The 24,797-nt window shown below is 39.3% G+C and overlaps 1 protein-coding gene across 1 annotated transcript in view; it reads right to left on the bottom strand.

Annotated features, from left to right (window-relative positions):
- Positions 1-726: 726 nt before the first annotated feature.
- GREM2 (gremlin 2, DAN family BMP antagonist) overlaps positions 727-24,797 on the bottom strand; it is a gene marked incomplete at both ends in the record, with an annotated part of 39,296 nt that continues 15,225 nt past the window's right edge. Inside the window, one exon of the mRNA XM_079532524.1 lies at positions 727-1,234. Coding sequence (XP_079388650.1) covers positions 727-1,234 — 508 coding nt within the window. The remainder of the gene's footprint in view (positions 1,235-24,797) is intronic.

Here is a 24,797-nt window from a genome sequence, read left to right as displayed (position 1 = left end):
ACAAACACTGCTGCAGAGACCACATGTTCAGTATATTCCAGCCACAACAGCTTAAGAATCCTCCTTCAGGCTGCTGATGTGATCACGGCGGCTGATCTGACGTTTCGCCCTCTCCCCTTCAGCTCTTATCTGCAGTTCAGACCACAAGTTTGGAACAGTTTGTCAATTGCACAGTAAGAGGTGTCTCAAGAAGCCGAGCCTCGTCAGAGAGTCTCTTTTTGTATGTTACTCTTTGTAGCTCTCCCTGGTCTGCCTCACCCAGATTTGGGCAGAACCCAGCCTATCGTGGTGACAGCAGCAAGCTCCGGAACAGCTTAATGGGAAGGCATCTCATCTGGTGGAGGGGACTGGAGTGTAGGGAGATGGCTTTACTCCACACAGTGGAAACATTTAACATTGCATTCAGCCAACTGGTCACTTAGATGCACAGTCTCAACTTCAGGAGCCTGCTCCACCCCGTAAGATTCAACTGTCAGATGACACCAGACATAAAATGAACCTGATGGTCAAGTGCATAACATAGCCCATTAAACAGCTTTATTCCAGTAGGCAAATGACAAGGAGCCTTTCCTTTCTAGAGAGATATCTCCCAAAATAAAAAATAAACAGAGAAAAAAGAAAAAAACAAACCAAGAAAACAGGCAGTCTGCCCAATGGAGAGGAGATGCAGTGGGATGTCTGATGTGGACAACAGGAAAACAGCAAGCAGCAGCCACACAGCTGTTCTTACATCTTGCCTGAGTTGTTCAGATTCACAGACATGCACCGGCACTGCTTCACCTTCTGAATTTTCTTGAGTCGGAATGGTGGGTCCAGCTCGGGGCATTCCAGCTGCACAGTTGAGGAGGTCACCTTGTGTGGCTTGCAGAAAGCACAGGACTGGAAGGACTCCTCCTCCTTCTTCACATGCCGCGGTATGTAGAAGGAGTTGCACTGCCCATAGCAGAAGCGGTTGATGATGGTGCGGCTTATGCAGCCCTCCTCACTGACAGTCTGTCGCAAGGGCTGCGTCTTGCACCAGTCGCTCTTGAGGTACTTCCGTTCAGTGACCACGAGGGCCTCCTGGCTGGAGGCCAGCACCTCCTTGTTCAGCTGCTGCCTCCGCTCTGAGTTGTTGCTGCTGCTGTCCTTGTAGGGGGATGGGATCGCCCCCGCCGGGCGGTTCTTCCTGCTGTCTGCTACTCTAGCCAGTGCTGCCATCAAAAAGATGGACACGGCAAATTTCCAAATCATCCTGCAATGGCAATACAAGAAGCTGTTAGAAGGGACGCGTTTTCAAACCACAAAGTTCTGAACCTAACACATGCTTTTAGAAGAAATGGAGACCTTAGTGCCTTTGTAATCCCACCACTTTTCCTAAGAGATTAGGTATATTCTAGGGTGAGCATTTATCACAAAGAGGTCAGGGCCCTGTTGAAATGCCCCTCTCCTCTTTCCCCTGTAGGAAAGCTAATGCTTTGATCACTGAACCACCGTCTTTGCAGAAGCTTCAGCCAGAAAGGTTTCCTTCTTTTCTGTGAAATCCTGGGACAAACAGCTGGGCAAATTCCTGGCTAGGAAAGGCTCAGCAGACTTCTGCCAACTCAGTGACTGCTCATCTGTGGAGACTGGGGAGAGGGAAGGGAATAGTACACTACACAAGGTAAACTCCCATTTGCCTCTTCAGATCTAAAGTCCCTACCTAGCCTAGTTCCAGGCAGAGGAGTGAGAGGTGTCCAAAAGTATATTTTTATCATTTTGAATTGCTTCTGGTGTTTCTCAGGGCTTACAGCACATACAGCCCTTCATACACTGTGTTTGTGGGAGGCCGAAAACTTGATAGATTTATTCTTCCAACAGGAGGAAACACTTGTATACAACACAGGGGACTTCATTACTGCAAGGTTTCCTAGGCAAATAGCTTAAGAAGGTTTGTAAACATGAGAGAGTTCAGTATTTACTTTAGATGTTAAGGAATAGGCTAGAGCATAAGCCAGTTGCTAAGCTAAAATAAGCAGCCAATTGGCAAAAGTATTTTTTCCAATAGTTGTCTATTAGAATTTCTTGTTCTGTGGAGCATATCTTAGCAGCTCCTGGATTTTCATCAACAACTTGTTGATTCAGTTTAGTAATGTGTCTAAATGTGCATGTATGACATCAGAGCAAAAGTACTGAATTTCCTCATCAAGCCAATGTTCACAACTCATTTGACTGTTTATTTAATTTTGTTGTCCCAGAAAAGGGAGAGCAGAGTATTTCTAGGGTGCCAGAAATGAGTGCAGCCCAGAAGCTTTACGTTCAGAGGTTAGGGACACTTCAACTCTTTCTAAAAGTGCTCTGCTTACCTTTGTTCTGAAAAGACAGTATTTATGCAACAGTATGCAGATGAAAGAGTCATCCCTCTTTTCCCAGTATAGTTTCAAGTCCTTTCGAGTAGTGCTTTTTTTTTTTCTCCTTTAGAATGATGCCAAGAAAGCAAATACTATCACACCAATAAATATAGATATATCTAACACTGCGGTGCAGACATTTGAGATTTTGCATTAGGTAGTTCTAAGATAAAAACACACCATTTTCCAAATAATTCACCAACAGATCAAAAATGTGTTTGTGGTGAAGATTCAAGACATCAACAAGGCAGAGTTAACGTATTTAAGCTCTGGATGGATAAAGAGAAGGAAAAGTACCAGATTAAGTGGAATATGTTTTAGATAATTTTCTAAGTTTATAAGATCTCAAGGTCAGACTTTGACTAAATTTTAAGGGGAGAAGTTGGAAGTGCTGAAGGAAAGTGCTTATCCTAGAGCTGTGAGTGGAAGATGCTCTGATGCAAACATCAAATATCACCAGACTGCATGCTTGAAATGGAAACCAGAGTTCCTAAAACCCAAATGAGCAAATTCATCTGTAAGTATGCCAAGTGACCACTGACATCCATGGTAGCCATGGGTTCTTTAAATCAGTGGCCTATTTTTGCACTGCTTAGCATTCAGCACGCAAGTCCAGAAGGTTTGTCCAGATCCGTCAAATGAATCAAGACTAGACTTGGATTTCATCACAGGTATTGTCGCCAAGAGCCCTGGATGTCAACCACCGCAGCCAGGCCAAACTCTAATCGGGTAATTAGTTTCACTTGAATGCAGCGTTCCATGTTTCCTCCCAAACTGTTCTCATGTTATTCTACACTGATGGCTGCTTTTCAGTAGTAGATAAAAAAATGTGTGCCCACTGTTTTGTGCTTTAGATAGAAAAGGGAGGGAATAAAACAGGAGTTATGAGCCGACATTCTCTAGAAAAAGACGTGCCAGGATGCCTTATGCCAGCATTCCTCAGACAATCTCTTCTACTTCTTTTCCATATGCAGGGACACAAAGTAAATGCTCCAGCTCTACTGTCCTTCAGGGAAGGAGTCCAGTCCTTTTCAGCAGGGATATACCTCTCCAGTTTCATTTATCTTACCCTGACATGGAAGAGAAAGGTAAAAATCCAGAGACATGTCAAAAAGAGATGCACACTTTCCCACACCCCTTTCCTAGCAAAACTCTGTCTTACCACACCCACAATTTTCCATTACCAAATGCAAGTTAAAAGACAACTTCCTTTGCATGTCAAGGATGGGTTTGAGTAGAAATCCTACACAGGAATTCTATAATGCTGACAGAAGTAGGAACTTGAAATTCATAATGTGGAAAAATATTATAGTAGCTTTATAATTTCTGAAATAGTTTTATGTAGGCATGGGAAGCAATTCAACAGAATAAATAGGATTTATTCACTAAGTCTATGTTTATAACTAATAAAGCATTATTAATCAAAGCCACTATTGTACAATTATAAACCAAACTCTGCAGTACACACTAGCAAGTACTTCTACAGACACTCAAGAACACAACGCCTATCTCTGTCACTGATCTCTACCAAATTTGAACTTTCTGATATGTACAGAGAGCACATTACTCTGGTTTACACCAGCTAGTCAAACGTGCATCCTCTCAGATCATGGAATTTCTAATCACAGGGCTGCCCCTTACTAACCGACAAATCACTCCTTCCTAAACCCTGGCACACAAACCCCTATTCAAGCCAGTAACGGTGCAAACAAGGTCACCTGATGCCAGGAACACACCATGGACTACATATGTTTTAAGTAATCACACGCAAAGAAAAAAGAAACTTCACTGTTCTCAGAGAAACAGAACATTCTGGCACACTCAGCCCAAATGCAAGGCAGCATGCTGAACACTGCCTGTCCACCAACAGAACAAAAAGAGAAGAAACAGAAACATTCTGGTTTCTGGCAAGAACAGAGCAGTTATGTCCTTCCTCAATATCAAGGAATTATATAGCAGGTGGTCTTAAGAGTTGAAAGCTGCTAACACGTGTGCAAATGCCAGCCTGGGTCATCATTCCCTCAGCACTGAGGGGCTTCTCACGTCAGAGCTGATGGAAGCTGCTGTGTGATGGTTTTCAACTCCTTCAGGAGTTTCTGCCAGCTGCTGCAAGGCCTCTGTTACCCTCCCCCCACCACTTCCTTTTTTCAGTCTGTGAGCTGGTGCAGAAAATAACTTAATCTTATACTAGACATGAAACAGGGCCTAGCTCCATTAGCATTTCACATGTTAAGCTTTTATCTCTTTTAGATAAGGAAATCAGCATAAAACATGAGTTCACAGGCTCCTGAAACCTGTCATGCTGAAGCAGAGCTGCAAGGTACACAGGAGTCTACAAAATCCTTGGCCAAGGAAGCAGGAATGCCAAGACCCAGCTCTGTAATCCAAAGAGGTCAGGGCACGCAGCTAGGAGGGGAAGACCCACAACTGCTGTGTCTGCCTTCAGCTTTATTTCTTGTTTGTATCCAATTACTGTGTAACATAAAATATCTACTAAGTCAGGCTCCCTCCTGCATGCCATTCTTCTGGCCCTATAACTCAATGCATTCTTGAAAACTATCCAGCTCTGGAGCAGGACAGGCAGTAGTGTAGCCCCCAAAATAACCTATAGTTGTGCCATTAGGGCACTTCCCTAGGAATTAGAGCAATGGCTTTGACCTCAGAATTCAAGCGCATCATTTTGGGAAGTCCACCAACAGAACAGGGAGCTATGGTCCCTGAAAGACAAGAGAGGAAGCAATGACAGCACCCATCCATACCAAGTGACTGCTCCAGAGTTTCGTTTAGTGACTTCAATTTCTGAGCTTAGGATGAAGTTTCTTCTCCTGTTTCACAGATTGGCCTGTTTAATTAATCCTCAAATAATGAAAAAGAGAGACGGATGTAAGCAGAACCAGCAATTGTGAGATCCATTTTCTTGTTTAAGCATGAAACACCTACAAACCACCCAGCATTATCAGCTTGCCCAAAAGTATCAAGCTCTCTGATGCACTCATAAATACATTGGATTTAGTAACACAAACCTATTTCACCACCATCAAAAGTCAGGTGTAAGAGACAAAGGGAAAAAGAACAACAGAAAGATGAACACTCCAAATTCAGAGACACTTTAGTTTTTGAAAACTAAAATTGATAAGAGAAGAATTTGTCTTGGAAGATTGTGGTTTCTCTTCTACTAGCAGCAAAAGACAGGCAGTATAGCCTAAATGAAATCAAGTACAGTTTTGTGGCATGGTACATACACAGTCATGTGATTCTATGCATCACTCTTTTCCAAGCTGCAAACTGTAGAGACTCAAAAGCTTTCCCTTGGGATCAGCTCTTTGCTGACCCTGGGACTCAAAGCTACGTTCTACTCCACCATTTACTTTATTATTATACCTAGTCAAAAAAAGAACATGCACAAAACAACCATATGTTTATTAATGCAAGAACACTGTGTATATGTTCAGTTCTTAGCTGTTAAGATGGCACATAAGAAGTGTTCCTTGAAGATAAGCCAGGCAATAACTTTCCGAAGAACTAAAACGTGGCTTTAATGACTTATGTTGGAAGCAAGGAAATATCAGATTCTCTCCCAGGAAGTAAAAAATACTATTTATTTAATTTATCAGCGGTTAAGCATGATTCTAATAGTTAAGCATGATTCTAATAGTATAATATACAAATAAAGATGAAACAAATTAAGCACCTTTACGCAAGGGAAGCATTTGGTTCTAGCCTCTCCCCTTGAAGTATCCTTTGGAAATCATTGATCCTATGTCTCCAAACAACAGTAATAAATGATCACTGTATATCTTTCTTTCTCAAGAGGAAGGGACCTCTTAGTGATTGATCCCAATATTAACAGATTCTCACAGTTAAAATGCCAAGACTGAGAAAACTGACCGCAGAAGAACTGGAAGCAAGTTACAACAACAACAAAAAAAAAACTAGAAAATTCTTTGGTTTTAGCAGTGAAGTTCTACCATGTACAAGCAATACTTTTAAAGCACCACTTTTAAACACCACTGCACGCATCACCAAAGGGCATAACTGTTTCAAAACCAATAATTAAAGCCACTACAAGGAGAAGTCCACCCTCACCCTCTAATAACCTTCTATAGTGATTTGGGAGAAAACAATTGTATTGCACCATAGACCAGGGAGAAAATATTCTACTTCAAAATGAATAAGCTCCTTGCATCCTCACTGGCTGGCTTGGAGATCCTTCCTCCCCTTTATCCTTCCCTCTCCCTCTCACCACCACTTCTCTCACAGAGAGGCTCAACATAGCTTATGTGCAATAACATAAAGGTGTGAAGGAAATAGGAAAGGTCTGCCCACAAACTGAATGCCTCAGGAATTGTTCTATTCTGACCAGGCTCTTGATTTGTTTCCAAAAAGAGAAGGTGCAGAAGGGTTTCACTGAGGCATAGTTGCATTCCTCAGGAGAGGTCAGCATTTCCCCTGCAACTTAGACATTCTTATCAAGACAGTTCCTGAAGATATTCAATGTAACGCAACTAAAAAGACAGCACATGAGTAGATAAAAGAGAAGTACAAAGAACAAAGACACTATGGGGCCTAGTGACATTAAGATAAAGCTAATTAAAAGCAACTCAGGCCATGTTACTAATTCCAGTTCTCACTATAGATTTTCTACAAATAAGAGTTTTATCTTAGATTTTCTCCGATAAATCTGGGAGATTAGAAGGATTCCTGGTGTGTGCATTCTGATATAAGAGGAATCAAGGACGCAATCAATTGCTGTTATCATATTCAGCAACATTCAATGTGTCAGATACATTATTTTTATGATAGTAGCAATTATGAAAAAAATTTGAAGGTCTGTCTACACTAGGCATTAAACCCAATCATCTAGAACCATATTTTCTTCCTTTACAGTTTGTCCTCTTTCTTATCTACATTTCTGCCACTAGAAATTCATGTTTATAACTATGATTTCCTTCCTTCAGGAACTTGGGACAAGCATATTAGAAGCAGGTTTGAATGCAGCTGCTCATTTCATCAGAGTTAAGAGATCACATTACTCTTGTACTCCTCTTTGCACTGACACCTTGCCAGGCAGTATACTGATTTAAAGACTGTATTACCAATATATAGTATTAAGTTCTCCACAGGCTGAATCTTCCTGATTTTGCACAGCTTCTAACCCTGGCCTTCAATTTTCTTTCTTTCTTTCTCCTATTTTTTTTTTTTTTTAATAACACTGTTAGCGTTAGAGGAGTTCAGAAAAGTCTACCCTTTTTTTAAAGGCAGGACAAGGATCTTGTGAGGACAGCCACTGAAAATTTCATTAGCTAAGATAGCAGCTTTTGGCTATTACATTCAAGATGAGATCTAGAGTTCCAGAAGTCTGAAGAGTGACTAAAAAAAAAGTATTGCTGAAATCCACCCAGGTATTTTTCTTTGAAATACATTTTCCAATACTTCTATCTGTGATAAATATCAGTACTTACAAATATGTACACCATAGTAATAATAAATCACACCTACTCTTAAAATAAAAACACATTTATAAGAAATGCACTTCCTAAGGCAAGCATTCAACTAGAAGAAAATATTAAGGGAATTAGCTTCTAGTTTTATCTTAAGGCTAAATTTTACCCAGGTATTTAACAGCAGCTAAGTTTCAGTTCCACATCTGCATCAGCATTGCTCAGTTTTACACGTGGAAAACTAAAATACAGATGAGGAAGAAAAGTGGCAACATATTTAAGAGTTAAGTCATCCTAAAACATTCAGGCAATGAAGCAATGGCATTTTTAGCAATCTGAACTAAGATGATAGAATACCAAAAGGTAACCAGACAAAGACTTTTTGGAATATTGTTAGGGTCAAATCTCCTAAATTTTTATTGCAATTTTAGCTTCAGGAACTTGCGGTTTTAGAGCGAACCACAGTCAAATGTCTGCCTGGTGAGCACATGTGAATTGTCCCAAGCAGAGTGAGATGTCCTACTCAGAAGTGTCTGTGTAGTCGTAAGTACTGGCAGCACATGCAACATGAGGGGAAAAAAAGAGGGAGTGAGAGGAGGGAAAAACCCACAAAATAAAACCAGATTTCTGCTTACTGCCCATGAGGTTGATTTTCTGTCTCCCAACCTGGTTTTGGAGAATGCTACACTCAGGGGGTGGGAAGAATAAATAAATCTCCTTGGAGACAAGGAGAATAGCTTTTTGGAAAGCACTGAAAGCTAGCCCTACTATGAATCTAAAACTGTGTCTATTCATGAGTGAACTAGGTTGAAAAGATACTTGCTCTCCTTTTCAGTCTCTTCAGCTTTTCAGCATAAGATAAAGAGCCCCACATAGGCAAGTCATTTCTGTTTGGACATGAACATTTTGTCCAGCACGCAATAATAGCCTACATTTGACTTTATTCTTCTGTGCAGAAGGCAGCTGGTACACTCCCATTTGGCAGTGTTTCATTCGGGAGAAAACAGCAGATTTCTGCCCTTGGGAAATTAAAAGCTAAATAGGAAGAGAAGCAGTGGCTTGAGCAAACGTCTTCATCTGTGACCATCCCTCAGCCTTCTGGAAAAGAGAAGAGCCAACACAAGAATGGGGAACGTTCAGCACTTACATACAATAGCTCATTTCAAAGCTTCCTTGCTGGAGTATCGATACTACAAAAGACTATTTTGCAAGGAGTAGTCTCCATTATATTTTCGCTGTTTGCATTACAGCAGAAAATAGAACTCTCATCCAAGATCAGAGCTTGACTAAGCGGCACAGATTCAAAATGTTTGTAGTCTAACTTGGTGAGCAACATATGGTAGAATCAGAATAGAGCACAGTGGGGAATTGAGTTACCAGAGGTCAGAAATTAACTGGGAACTGTTTCTAATGTATTTTAATCACATCATATGATACCAATACTATTCCTTTAGCTCATCAATCCAGATTTGTTATATAAGCATTTTCTTAAAAACATTATACCTTCTTATGTTAAAGTGGTTCTATATGAAAGTGCTGGATGCAGTTTCCCCGAATTTTGGTAGAAGAGATATGGGGTTAGGGGCTGTAATGCTTTGCATCTTCAAACAGTGTTTTCTGAGCACAAAGCTCACTTTCTAGCTCACAATGTGGGACAAAGCCACTAGTCTTCAATATGCACGCATTACTATATTTGTCCCATTTTCAGAGGAAGGCATCTGGATGAGGTATGTTCTACAAGAAAATTGAGTTCGCTACCTTAAAACACCATAAAAGTGCTCATCAGAATTACTGTTTGCTTATCCTAATAGAAAAATGTAATTCCTTCTGAAAATCAATAGGTGGCATGGAATCTTGTACATGCAAAATACCACACTAATCAACAAAGTAAAATCTACTTTTCCACATTCAGTTATTTGCCTTCTGTCAAGCTCTCTATGCAAGATGTCCTCAGTTTCTGCATTGTGATTCTTAAGTAGTCCTGTTCACGTTTGAAAATCTAGAAGATTATTTATAGTCTAATATTGACATTATGAAGTTTAATTAGACAATATCTTATTTGTAGAGTTGAAACATGCAAATGCAAATAAGAATTGTTCTTATCTCAATATACAATGGGCTAGCCCTTCCATAAGGTAGTATGCAAATTCCCATACACACAAAATTTCAGACATGTATCTCATTACTTTACAATGTGCAGCTTGCAAGAAACTCTACAGTTCATTTTTTCATAAAGTTCTCCTTTAAAACAGCTTGAAGAGTTTTTCAATTACATTTTTTCTGAGCTTAAATTTGCTTGAAAAAGCCTCTGTTCTGCTAATTTAAACTTATAACAATTCTGAGGACAGAAGACCTAATGGACAAATAAAACAACCAATAAGCCAATCCAGCCTGTTAGTCCCAGCCAGGTCTATGCCAGGCAAACGTAACTAAGTGTCATACCAGAATAATTACTTTCACAGAACAGCATTTTTTCTCCTCAGTGATTCTTCCCAGAGGTTCTTCAGAGAACCTTTTTTGTTCTTTATTCTTTGGTTAATGATCAACACTGAATTACACATCTGACAATTCACCACAATTACAGTTTTTAATCACCGACCAAATTTCAAACAACTCTGACAACAAGGCAGTTTTGAAACTTCTATTGCATTACACTGCGTTTTCTCTCAGGGTATAACAGGAAGGCATGAAAAGTATTTCAGATGAGAGAGGGGCAGAAAAGTCAACGATATCACTGTTTGGTACCCTAAGAGGCACGATTAGGACAGAGGACATTTAAGTTTACTATAGTGGACTGGCAAATCAAATACAGAATTTGTGAGCTCTAGCGGTCACATGTAATGCAAGATATATTCGAATAACAATGGGTCATGTCCAAGTTTTTATGGCATTCTCTTGCTCAGGGTGTAAGCTGGCCCAGCAGTTAAGAAAATCTTGTTTTTTGCATCATACACAGACAGAAGCCAGGTGAGAATGCATCACTGCTGAAGACAATATATGTTATTACCATTTGATTGATCCTGTAATATCTTGGATTCCTTTTTGTTCACAAACTTGAGGAGTTATGTCTTCTTGTCTTCCTAAGAACACCAGGGTTCTGCTTGGCTTGTTTTAATGCTTACTTACAATCTGTGGATTAAGTGATGGTCCGTCAGAATCCCTGTTTAACTATACTTTTGTTTCAAATGTTTAACTCAGCTGTTCACTCAAACTCTCATGTGGGAAAATTCAGGTACAAGGCTGAAGTTCAACTGAAATTTTTGAGTGCTGAGAAGCACAGGAACCACATGCTCTGATGGCTGTTTGTGTATGTCTGTATGTAAGCTCATAAATTATGATGAAGTTTGGAATTCAAAAACCTTAGCATTGTATGGCTTCTTGGCTATGGTACTACATATATCAACTGATGTTTTGGTCCATGTTCCTCAGTACAGAATCATTCTGATACTCAGTTTCAAGTTATTCTGTAGGTTAACTAAATAAATTTTCATTTATTCACTACAGTCTATTGATATTTACAAACTAACAATACTATTTACCAAAGATATAGCTGTCAGCTGAACAAAATAAAAATCACATCAGCTGATGCTCAACAACTGCTAAAAGTACAAAAATTTAAGGTGCTATAAAATCAGAAATGCAAATATAATTGTAATTAGATATGCTACGATAATTTAAGTATTTAACAGCATTAAGCTTTTAAATTCCATTTTCTAGATACAATGGGAAACATATAGCATATGGAGTGAAAGGACAAAGTACAGTTTATTCCTCATTACTGACAATATGTGTTGCTTAACCAGGAGCTGAATTTTCAGTGAAATTCTGCAGGATGACCTGCACTTCAGGAAAGTTTACATTCAAACACTGGAAACTTACCCTATCCTTCCTACTTCACACTGATGGCAACACATGGCTGTCCCACATCTATGTTCTTGTGGCTTTGATTCATGCACTGCTAAGTGATTCTCCCTCCAACATTGTCCTAAGAATGTAAATATTTGTTCTGTCTGTATTCTGGTTTACAGACTTGGCCCATTATTGAATATGAAGGCTGTAATTCAATCATAGAAAGATCTGTTGCCATGCATAAACTGGGATTTTATATTTTATGACTTAGGCTTTGCAGAGCAGACGTCTTGCTACTCACCTCCCCCTCTCCTTGCCCATGACTGAATTATGGTTCTCTAATTGAAGGCTAGTATTATTCTATTTCTCTTCTTCTACTGAGAGGAAGACCAGAGCTATCATTCTGAATACACACCAAGCCACAGGAGCCTGGATGAGATACTTTAATGACAAGTCCTCCTACACAGCACATTTGCAGTCTTTCTGCTAATTAATTTGATTTCCTTTGTCTGGACTAACATAATAACAGTAAGTTATGCTCATTTAAAGGAGGATTGTTAGCCTTTCAGTTCCCTTCAAGTGAGAAAGAAAGAAGAGTCAATAGACTGGAATCTGTGGGAGACTGACTTTGTCCTTGACTACACAACTGCTTATGTTTCCCCTTGACCAACACTTTGTCTCCAGGAGAACCTGAGACAGTCCTCTCATCAGAGGAAAGACTATAATCAAAATCAGATATTGTTGGTATGTGCATGGCAAGGCAGTCACAGTTACACTGAAGGGTTCTGTCTGCTATGTACTGCAGTCAGCATCTTTCTTCCTGGCAAATCATTTGGCATTTACTGTTCACAGCTCCTGACATCCACAGAGGGCTGAACAAACATATAATTAAAAACATCCAAGCTGGTTTCTTTAGACTTCCTTCATAGAATGAAAGGAGATTCAGCAATGTGCCACTGGTCAAGTAAAACAGAAGCAAAAATAATATTGGGAGCTAAAGTAGCAAATCATTATTTGGAAAGAGAGATCTTTATTCAGCAGGCTTTACAATGATTGGAACTGTGAAGCTGAACAGATCTCAAAGCTGAGCTGCCAGTCAGATACAGGATTTGGGAAATGGAGTGATGCATGACAAACAGATGAATTTGGATATGAAAATTCAATCTTAAATCAAGTGGACATACCCAGTTTTAATACCCATAAAGAAAAGTGTCAAGGACTCATATATCATCTGTGTATAAATGGAATGGAATGAATGCACACATATCTTAATCATGGCAGGAGAGATGCTCCCTATGGCAGAAGAATAAGAGAGGAAGCCTACAGAGAAAATCCCTAATCTCTTTTGCTCACAAACCCAGAGAAAAGAGCCAGAACTCCCCTTCTGTAGACTGTTTCAGGATCATTTCTAACCTTTTAACCAGAGATGCATTTATCATTTTGCAGAATCAAATAGGGATGGATTCCAACTTCTGGATCTACTGGCCTCAGCTATTTTTTTTTGGTCAATAGACATTGAGGAATCTTTACATAAACACAAGCAAAAGATGAAAAGCACGTACATGCTCTTTATTAACTCAAAGTGACCTTGTTTTTTAACAGTGTTTGGCCATAAGCCATTCCTACTGCTTCACAACTGTTAGGTTTGAATATTTTTCCATTACTTTTATCCTAGATCTAACTTAGCACTTCCCTGAATCCAGAACAGACAGATGGCTCTTCTGCTCACCTATGATGACCTCTTATTACTGCATAGAAGGAAAAAGATAACACGGCTCCATTCCACATCACTGCTTAATTTGAGAGTTGTTGAGCAAGACAGTTTAGTTGTTCATGGTTTTGCTTTGTTTGTCACTACAAAGCTGTCTTACTGCAAAGCACTTACTACAATCTAAATTAGTCATTTCGTGGTGGTCTAAGCATTTATGTATTTCTTGCTGAGGCAACAAGAGAGAGCAACCAGCTGAAGGGTCAGCATACTACTTATACTAGTTCTAATATCAGCACAAAACTGCACCACTCTATTAAATAGTCAGTTGGCTCAGCAACTGAATGCAGACTGCATCACTTGCCAAGATCCATTTTAGTTGATGAGACCAAATAAGACCATCCCTAGATAATTCTAAGGAAAATCTGCCTCTCCATAGCTCTGCTTTGGTGAGTAATTCACATAGTCGTAAGTGATTTAGTTCAAAGGTATAAGCAACAATATCAGAATTGCTTTCTCAGTCATAAACACACCTTTTCCTACTTTCTCTTATGTTTTAATTAAACATAAGACTTACCAACAAAACTATGTGTAATATCAGATTAAGAGGACTGGATTCACAAATGAAAGAAAAATATTTTATGATACAATGAAAACTAGGCATGTTTGTATGTTCATGTTATGCACAAACTGAAGAAAATGTCAAGTTCTGATCCCTGGTTTTCAGTTCTCATCAGCTGAACTGCTACATTCCTGCATCTTCCTTCTTTGCCTTTCAAAGGAAAGAAGTGGGAAAAAAAATGGTTTTAAGATACTTTTAATGTAAAATTATTAAATTTTCAAAAATGAAGAAGACATGTCACAGAAATAAAATGAAGCATCCTTTTTTGCCTCAGCAATGCTAAAACTCTAAGGAGTTATAGAATGGCTTGGATTGGAAGAGACCCTGAAGAACATCTAGCTCAAAGCCCCCTGCAATGGGCAGGATTGCCACTCACTAGATCAGGCTGCCCAGGGCTCTATCAAAGCTGGCTCTGAGCACCTCCAGGGATGTGCAATACATTACATGCTCCTTTTAAGTACTGGAAGGCTGCAGTAAAGTCTCCTCAGGGTATTCTGTTTTCCAGGCTGAACAAGACCAGCTCCCTCATCCCTTCTTCATATGAAAGGTGCTCCAGCTCTCTGAGCAACTTTGTGCTTCTCCTCTGGACCCACTGCAACAGCTCCATGTTCTGCTTATGCTAGAGGCCCCAGGCCTGGATGTAATACTCCAGATGACACCACCACAAGGGCAGAGCAGAATCACTCTGATTCTCATGAAGTGAACTATAATGCTCAGATGTTTTCAGCCTTAAGATGCTGATATCCTCTTTGTGAGTAAAAAAATAAAATAAAATAAAATAAAATAAAATAAAAATGCTGAAAGAACACTTTTGATCAACACTTTGAAAATCTTTCACTCCTACTACACAAAAAGGAAAAAAAGAAACTTTCAACTCTGAGCAGTCAAATTACCTCACCTGTCTGAACAGTTGCTATCTCAGCACACAGTGTTTTTCCTAAATGACCCTGAGAAGCTCCTAATTAGTTCAAAGACCAAGGAACATTAATTACCACTTGGCAAAACTCTGCTCATTAAAAACAAAGGATAGTCATGTGGTTTTTTTTTTCTTCCCACCCCATACTCCCCACTATCAAATTCTTGTTTAATAATGTGAATGACATAAAAGGCTACATGGCTACATGAGAACAAGTTTAGAACTTAGTATCTACGAGGGTGATGATTCCTGTTCATTATGACCCAAAAAGCAAATGGTGATGGTAAGTCAGTAGAGGTTGAACCTCCCCACCAATATTCTGTTACATTTTGTCGCAATGCGACAGCAGCAGCAGAACAGTCTGACAAAATGATGCCTGACATGAAAGTGCATATGAAGCAAAGATGTAAGACTGAATTCCTCCATGCAGAAAAAACTGCACCATTGACATTCACTGATGTTTGCTAAATATTCATGAAGACCAAACAGTGGATGTGAGCACAGTGAGGTGTTGGTGCATTTTAGCAGCAGTGACAGCAACTTGCAAGATAAGTCATGCCACATAAAAAAATGACGAGTGTCTTGATCAGCTCATCCATGCAAATCAGCAGATTATGACCAGGGAACTGTGTGTGGAGCTGAATATAATCTTCACTAGAAACGATGGCGGCAATAGAAATATCACAAATGTTGTGCCAGGTGGGTCCCACAGATGCTCACACAGGAACAGAAAGAACACTGTATGTAAGTTTGTCAGGACACATTAAACCACTACAAGGCTGAAGAGGACAGTTTTCTGGTTCGCATCATTACTGGTGACGAAACATAGTGTCACCACTACAAGTTGGAGTCAAAACAGCAGACCCTAGAGTAGCCATGTGTGAATTTCCCATTGAAGAAAAAGTCCAAAACGCAGCCCTCAGCAGGTAAGGTGATGAGCATTGTCTTTTAGGATAAGAAAGGAGTGATCCTGCTGGATTTCCTGCAACCCAGACAAACTGTCAACTCTGACCTCTACTCCACAACACTAAGCTGAAGGCTCGAACTTCCAGAGTCAGATCACTGATGAAGACAACCTTTCTCTTGCCACACAATAACACCAGGCCCCACACCAGTTTGAACCTATCACGCTGACTGTATAGTTTGAATTTGGTAACTTTTGACTTGCATGGGCAACATTTTCCTAGCAACACTGCTATCATAGCAGCTGTGAAAACAGTGGCTCACCTCCATTGGTGCACAGTTTTATGAGTGTGGCACTCAGATTCTTGTTCACTTTTTGTGAAAACGCATAGTTAATGGCAGTGACTATGTTGAAAAAGAGGATCTTCTAGCTGCCAAATAGTGTTATCATGCTGTTTCTATATGTTATAGTTTCCACGAAAATAAATAGGAGGCATTACATTCAGAGCAACCTATGTATATATTTCTTAGAAGGCTTAAGTCAAGGACAATTAGCTTATCTAAATGAAAAGAAAAAAAAAGTGATAATTCATCATACTGTATATTTTAGGCAAAACATTCAATGGTACTACATAGCAGAACAGGAAAGACAGCAAGACAGGCACATCTGAGTTAACAGAAACAGACACAAGAAGGAAAGCTACTGTGCGAATTTACAGAATTAAGTACAGAAGAAAAAGACTTCACCTAGATACTGTGGTTTCAGCAACCTCCTCTCTATGACTATTCTCCACCCCATTCAGAAAAAAAAAATAATATTTTTTTAAGGCAGCTTGCCAAATCCACGGTAAGTCATCTAAAAGCAATCAGAGATGAGATTTAGAGACACTTTAGAAATAGGTGACAGGGACATAACTGTCACTTGAATCAACACAAACAATACAGAATACTCTTGTTCCCACACCTACAAAGCCTCAGTTTTCATCCTGGACTACAGCATTGCTCATATATCCATATACCAGTGCCTCCTTAGGGTGCACAGATGCACTGCCGGCTGCGTGGCAAAGCCATCTGTTATGATTCACACAGAAGGCAGACAAAGATTAGGTGCCACACAGAAGCTCCCTGGATATTGGGAGTATTTCACAAACACTGAGCCAATATCACTGAGTTGAATAGCATTAACTACTACCAGCCACTCAGATATTCAGCCAGAGGGGACACAGCTACTCACCTTTCCCATAAACAACTTCTCCATAAGATATTCCCCATTTATAAATGTAAACTCAGAATCTCAGTACCCACATGAACAGGAGGTAATACAATTCACATACCCCATGCAGCAAAAAATAATGTGGGGAAGAGCAGAGCACAAAGAGGCATTACCCATACTTTCCACTAAAGCAGGATTATTAGGTAGAGAATAAAAATAAAACTCCTGGACATAAAGGGATTTAAAACAAGAGAGTGCACCACTATTTTTCTGCGATTAATCTGTGCGATGTGATGTGTGAGGTCTTGATTTTAGTTCCCTGAATTTTATCATCAACATATTAAAATATGCTTTTGAATCCAAATTAAAACAATCACATGTCTAAAGAAAGAAAACCTATGCCTTTCTCTTTTAATTCAACATTCTAATAAGAATAATGCAGAATGTGGGTTCAAATACATGTACCATCTACATACATACACATCGTGGAACAGCAGCGAACTTTCAGGTAAAGTACCAGAGCAGAGAAAACCCTGTGTCTGACCTTGAGAAATAACCAAAACAGCAATTAATGTCAGCTGGATATATTTCAAACTGTAACCCGTGGCCCTCTGAGATAAACCTTAAGTCATCTCTTGCAGTCATCCCGCCCAGCTTGGCTGTATTTTAATTAAGTTAAACTGTGAGCCGCAGTCCCTTTGCCCCGGGCCCCACCACCACCACCTCCCCTCCACCCTCTCCTGCCCGCTGCAAAAGTGTATGCGTGCACACAGTCCTCAGTTACTCAGTGCCAGCACTAACAACCAGGCAGCCACACAGTCAGCAAGATGAGCTGGCTGATCCAGCTGAATGCTATATTTTCTGTTTAGCCAACCGGCCTGCAAGATCAGTAGTACCACCGAGCCTCTGTGCCAGCGTGGGGCTGCTCTGCCCTGTCGGTCCCAGCCTACAGACAGGCTGCCTTCATCCAGCCGCCACACCACACCCTGATACTGCTTCCTACTGGGGCCTGGGAATGCTGTCACCCAACTTACCTGTTTCAGGGTGGAGGAGGCTAATGTAACTGGGAGGGTGTGGCTGATAAAGGTGCTGCTGACTGATGGAATGGCATGCTTTTGCTTTCTGTATGGGATGCATGGTCTTTATGTACAAATGGCTCACTGTTAGGACTAGGGCCTGCACCACAGCAGTGAGAGGAAATAAAATAATAGCTATAGAACGTGAAGGTTATATCACTTCCTACACAGACTTCACAGAATCATAGAATGGCCCGGGCTGGAAGGGACTCAAGGATCATGTATCTCCAACACCCCCTGCCATATGCAGGGCCATCAACCTGCTCATTTAATGCTAGACCAGGCTGCCCAGGGCCCCATCCAACCTGGCCTTGAACACCTCCAGGGATGGGGCATCCACAACCTCTCTGGGCAGCCTGTTCCAGCACCTCACCACTCTCATAGTAAAGAACTTCCCCCTGATATCCAACTTAAATCTTCCCTCCCTTAACTTATAACCATTTCCCCTTGTCCTGCTATTACCCACCCTTTCAAGGAGTTGACTTCCCTCCTGTTTGTAGACTCCCTTTAGGTACTGAGAGGCTGCAATGAGGTCACCCTGCAGCATTCAGTTGCCTCACTGGAGATAACTTAGTACCATTCCAGATTCTGGAGGTGTTCGTATAGGCTGCTGAAACAGAGAGAGTCCCTATGACAGACGCACAGCCATCCACAGTGTCCACTCAAAGCCAGCTGAGAAAGCGAGGATATTCAAACAGGCACAGGGCTCAGTTGCTGAGGTAAGCAGCTCTCTGCCAGTTCATCATTCTGCTGTAAAGCAGAATTTTTTCAGTGTCTTAAATACTACAGCTTTTATTTAAAACTATATTTCTAGAAGAGGTGTGCATCATTTATCTCACTTCCTCAATAGATACGGTATTCTTAAAAAAAGAATCTTCTATCTTGAAAATAAGCTCCACAATTGTATGCAAAATTAAATGTTAAAGGTGAAAGAAGCAGCATAGAAGTCTAGTCTAGGTGCTGCATTCTAGTTTCTTACCTTAGGGTATCTCGCTTTATAAGTTGAAAGGTTTCTTCCACCAAGACTCAAGGGTTTTAAATTTGAATGCACACACTTGCCCAACTTCCCTTCCAGAACAGAGTACTAGAGCCACAACAGAAGCTGTGGACTTGTTCTTGTTGTTGAATTCACATGGATTTTTGCCCTTGTTGGGCAAAGGTATAAGTTGTGCATGCCTATGACGCAGCAAGATACAGAATTATGATACTAATGCATGAACAAGGAAAACAAGGAGACGAGTTTTGCAGGAGCATTCATTCAGCAGAAGACTGAAACAGCATCTCACCAGCCAGCATCTAAAATGAAGCTTTCAATGCCAAAGGGCATCAGACTGTATTTCCCACCTAGTCAGAAGGTACGTATGCCACAGGCTATCCAAAGGGCATGGAACCTGCATATTAAGCTTCTCCCTTATTACAAACTAATGCTTTTTGATTCTCCAAAAATCCAGAGAATTTTGGGTACAACACAGGTTAATGTTTTCCCATTAAAAACAGTTGTAGGTAAGTAGAAATATATTTATACATACAAGGGCTAAGCTCTCATACAGGTATGAACACATAATTCTAGTAATTAGAACTCTGATTATGAGAGTACAGCTTTAAACTAACACATTACAAGTTAAGAAAACAATTAGTACATTTCCTGTATCCAGATCCAAAAGGCTGTTAAAGGAACCAACCATTAGAAGAAAAGTTTAATAGCATATCCTGTACAACAGCAAGTCAAAAGCATCAGGGAACACACCCTATCCACTTGTAATTAAAACTGAGATGAAAATTTTGTCATGGCTGTATAAATCTGTGCTTCTGAACAGATGAGATTTAAATGGAAAAAGCCGTCTATCATCTCATATTTTTAGCTCTTATTTTTCATCAGCTGTCCCAAGCAGTATTTATTCCACTTAAACAAAGACTTAGTTTCTGTAGTTTACTGACAGTCTGCTGCAGTTTCCATATACACACACCAAACTGTATGTTGTTTCCACATGCACTGACGCCTCTCACAGTGGTGGTCTCACAATAACCAATGTGTTCCAACACGTCCCACATGAGGACAAGAGACTTCTCATCACATGGAAGCTTAAAAAAAATTCCAAAAGTAGAAGACAGCCTAATTTATATGCAAATCTTGGGGGGGGGGGGGGGGGCGGGGGAAAGAGTCAAATCTATATCCACCAAATCTTGATAACTGTGTTCTGAAGACATAAAGGACAAAAGTCAAAGTTCTGGTTTTGGACTTGAAAATATGGCTCCACAAGTACACAGGTTACATACATAAAGTGATAGGTTATGTTCCAGTGATTCTATGATTCAGTAAAGCCATGAATATTTCTAGGGGCAGGGCAGGGAAGAGAACTTGTATCATCTATATACATGGAAACTAAAACTTGATGTGAAAAGATTGCAAAAATTTGGGAACTTTAATACAAAGAAGCGAAGAACTTTCGAAGAAGTGCTGTTAATGCTTCCCAAATGCACAGAAGAACTGCAGAACAGAACAACCTTTCTTTACCTTTCATGCATACAAACACCACAGCGCCAGCAAATAAGATTTAAAAAAATACTCTTATTAACAAGCCTAAAGATATACACATAGTGAGGCACTGGAGTAGATATGTCCAAGTTTGTATACCTATCAGTATTAGATGAAATGAGTCTTACCTAGCAGAATATGAGCCAGATGACATCTCAGAGTCACCTTAATTCCCTTTTAAGCAAGTAAATAAATAAATAAATAAAATACAGTTATTGTGGTCCAAACAACCAATTTTTAATAGATTTTTGCCTAGTTTTCATTTATTTCTCTTTTCCAATCTTCCTAGCCTTTTTAGTTTCTTAGTAGCTATTACCAAAAACATTGTTTTTTTGCAGTACCCTTATACAAAGCTAGCCATATGTTTAATACATTAAAGTCCGCTAACTGTGAAATTACCAAGTTTATAATGCAGATACTATCAAATATTTTCAGAATTCAATAATTGGTTTCTTTTATTGTAGGCAGAATATTTAACATTTTTTAATACGTCTCTGTTGTCAACAGAGGCCAAGATTCAAGACTCTGGAAAACATCTTGCTATTTAGAGGACATGTTGCCTAGATTATTTGTTGTGGAAGGACAATTTAATTTATAAAACATTATAAAATAAGTATTTAAAGCTTCATTATTTATAAAACACACAACACTTTCCCACAGAAGATGTTAACGTACTTCAGTGCATCCAGAGGAGCCAACAAGCTGGTAAGAGGGCTGGAGGGCACTACCACTGAGGAAAGGCTGCAGACATTAGGACTGTCCAGCCTGGAGAAAAGAAGGCTGAGAGGTGACCTCGTTGCTATCTACAACTTCCTGACCAAGGGAAATTGTTCTCTTGTCTCCAGTAATCAATGAAAAAGAAGGTGGTCAAACACTGGAAGAGGCATGCTAGAGAAGTGGCCATAATAGGCCATGTCTGCCAGCGTTCAGAGGCATTTGGAGGATAATACCCTTAATAATACACACTATATTTTGGTTACCTCTGAAGTAGTCAGCCAGCTGAACTATGTAATCTTAGAAGATCTCTTCCAAATGAACTCTACTTATCTTTGTAGCCAGATTTCAAGACAGAAAAGTCAAACTGATTAACAATTAGGTGTGGATAGATGATACCACAGCAACAGGACAACAGAAGTACCTAGCCAGACCTGGGGGCTTGGCTGGGCAGTGTGATGGCACCATGGCAGCTTCTGGATTATTACCCACTGATCTCAATCCTGTGCTTTAAACAAGTCATGTTTGATGGTGACCTTTGCAGCTAACTGTTCCTTACTTAAAGCCTGAATGCTGTTGCTGTGTATGTCTAGTAGCAGTGGTTTGGGGGCCCTAGTTACCATTGCCCACCAATTAGGGCACAAGTAATTTGGCCGACATGCACAGTCTGCTGCAGGAATATGTGGTCTACTAGGCATAGGAAGCTTTTTCCCTAAGCCACTTGATATGTAATCCCTTTCAAGAGCACTTTTGCAACTCTTACCTGTTCTCAAATGTTGATGAGACAGGCATTAAATAATACATTGAAGCACGCTGGTATCCAAACTCCAGACAGGGATATGGGCACAACCATCTTCTCAGAGATGCGAGGCAAACACACAGAATTTTATACAGCCCAAAACATCTGTATTGTCCTAAGAGCAAACACCCAAATTCCTCTCTATTTGTAATACTCTTAATTAAAAGGCGTGGAATAGTTTGTCAACAGTTGTCATCATAAAGCTATAATATTTGCCCTATAATCACAGTAATACCACATGAAGATGTATCTAATGTTCAACCCTTCCTTTCCCACAAAACCCAACAATTAAATAAATCAAATTGTTCTCAGACAGAAACTAAACACACACTGGAATCACAGTGCAGTTTCCCATAAGTTTAGAAATTTCATTTATTCATTTCAGCTAAAATTAGTCTACAAATTAAAGGTAGCTCTTCAATGTTTTCTGTGAGAGGAACTGCTCCTTTACCCAGATATGTTAGAGTATTTCTGAATACGTTAAAGTGGTAGGATGATATTGCATTATGAGGTTCCCTAAAAGCCAGAAAGATCATTCATATATGAACAACTTCCAACAAATAAAGCTGTTCTTTCCTAACTGTTGTTCAAATCTTCTAACTAGAGCTGTTTCTGCAAGGAAACAGTTGCTTTTGTACATTTTTACACCAGGGTTATAATATATTCTTATTACTTCAGGCAAAACAATGATCAAGTGGATACAGACGTTAAGAATCTAAAAAGAAGCACATCTCTAATGGTGCAGGTATTGAGACAAAGGGAAAGTTTAATACGAGACAAAATTCTGATACAGATTAGTATGATATAGCATAAGTACTCTGCTAAACTACAGAGTGTAAGATGAAAGGCTTCATGCAATAGTGCAGCATTTGCTACCAACAAGAAGAACCCACCATTTCTCTTCACTGTGCCAAATAATTCCAGGAATAAAAGAAAGGAAGAAAAAAGGGAGGATTATTTGAAAATATTTATCTACAAATTATTTCAAGAGTATTTATATGACAAATATTGACTTCATTAAAGTGGAAAAAAGTAATATTTTATTCCAATGGAGCCAATCATTTTTCTTCATGGGAATGTCAGTACAGAGACTTTCAGAGACTTCAAGTTTACTATACACAGCCATTTAGATCAGTCAAGGAACTGCCTTCAGGTCATTCAAGAAAGAAATCACCATTAAAAATGCACTATCACTTTCAAGTAACAAACAGATGACTACAGAGAAATTGTTGTGATGGAAGACAGGTGAAATACCTATTTTATATATTTATTTATTATTTTATATATTTAAATATTATATATTTAAATATTATATATTTTGTTTCAAACTCCGTTTAACATATATATAACATATATAAAACATAGCTTATATATATTTATAATATTATTAATATATGAAAAATAAATAAATATAATAAATATATACATATATCAAGTTTACCAGGGAGTAGTTTGAAACAATACATTCACAACATTTATGTTGTTGATATCTTCTGATTACAGTGCAAATTATTTTTCAGTTCTAGTCAGCATTAAATTTCTTCCTTTACTTTTCATATATTTGAAATTGTATTTCAATTAGTCAAACTTGATTTGTCTGAACAAGTGAAAAAAAACTACAAGAGAAAAGAAAACTCCACGAATGTCTTTTTTCTGCCTAGTGTAATATTCTAAATAAATCTAGCATAGTTAGCCCTAATCTAGGCTACAGTGCTCCTCACATATACAAGGGCACTGGTAGCTGAACAGGTTCTATAAACAAGAGCTAAAAAGTTACTCCACTAAAAGTGTTTGCAAGAATGAACTACTGGCCTTTTTTTAAACGTGTGCAGGCTGGTAAAATTCTGGAAGTCCTATTAGATGAGCCAATGTTAACCTCAACTTTTCTGCACCTTGGTTTTGTGATTTAGATTTAGACATTCAAGAATGGTTCTGACTCTTATTACAATACTTTATAAGAATTTTGAGACTACAATAATTAAATATCAACACTCCACAGCCAAATAGCTCCTAGTGTTATCTTATCTTTCTTAGTTACTGAGATCTATAAGAACTTAGTGGAAGACCATTCGGACTGAAGAAGAGGGAGAAAGAGCTGTAACACAAAAGAGGGAAAAAAATGTAGGGGCAAGGACCTCCTCCTACATACTCCGCCACCCGGTCTCCAAAGATATTCATGCTATTTTTCCTCTTGTTAGCTTTTTCAGACTCTCAAAGCATCACTCTACATGCTTATCACAAGCTCCACTTATTTTTTGAAAAATATACTCTGCACAAAAATATCATCAGCTCTACATTTTATCACTCATGAAGTTCAAGTGAATTCCATACAGCCATGTATCTGCACACTGGAGTTTTCTTTGGTCGACTCCTTTTCTCCTCCTCACACCAGTGCTGTAGAAGAACATGGAACCATGCATTCCTTCTGAGTGCAATTAAATTGTGCTAAAACAATCAACATTAACAACTAGCTTGCTGCCATCTCCCACCAATGTTGAGGTATGTTCCATGCTGACCAATACCTGATTGACTATATAACTGATCACATATGGTACGACTGCCATGTTATCTAAAACACAAAAGTACAATCAGAATCACCCTATACCTCACTGTTTTCCACCACTGACTTCAACCAGATTAAGATCTTATCT

This window comes from Tetrao urogallus, assembly GCF_951394365.1.
Source record: "Tetrao urogallus genome assembly, chromosome: 2".
NCBI lineage: Eukaryota > Metazoa > Chordata > Aves > Galliformes > Phasianidae > Tetrao > Tetrao urogallus.
Note: the sequence above shows the minus strand (reverse complement) of the source record. Positions and strands in the feature narration are given on the sequence as shown.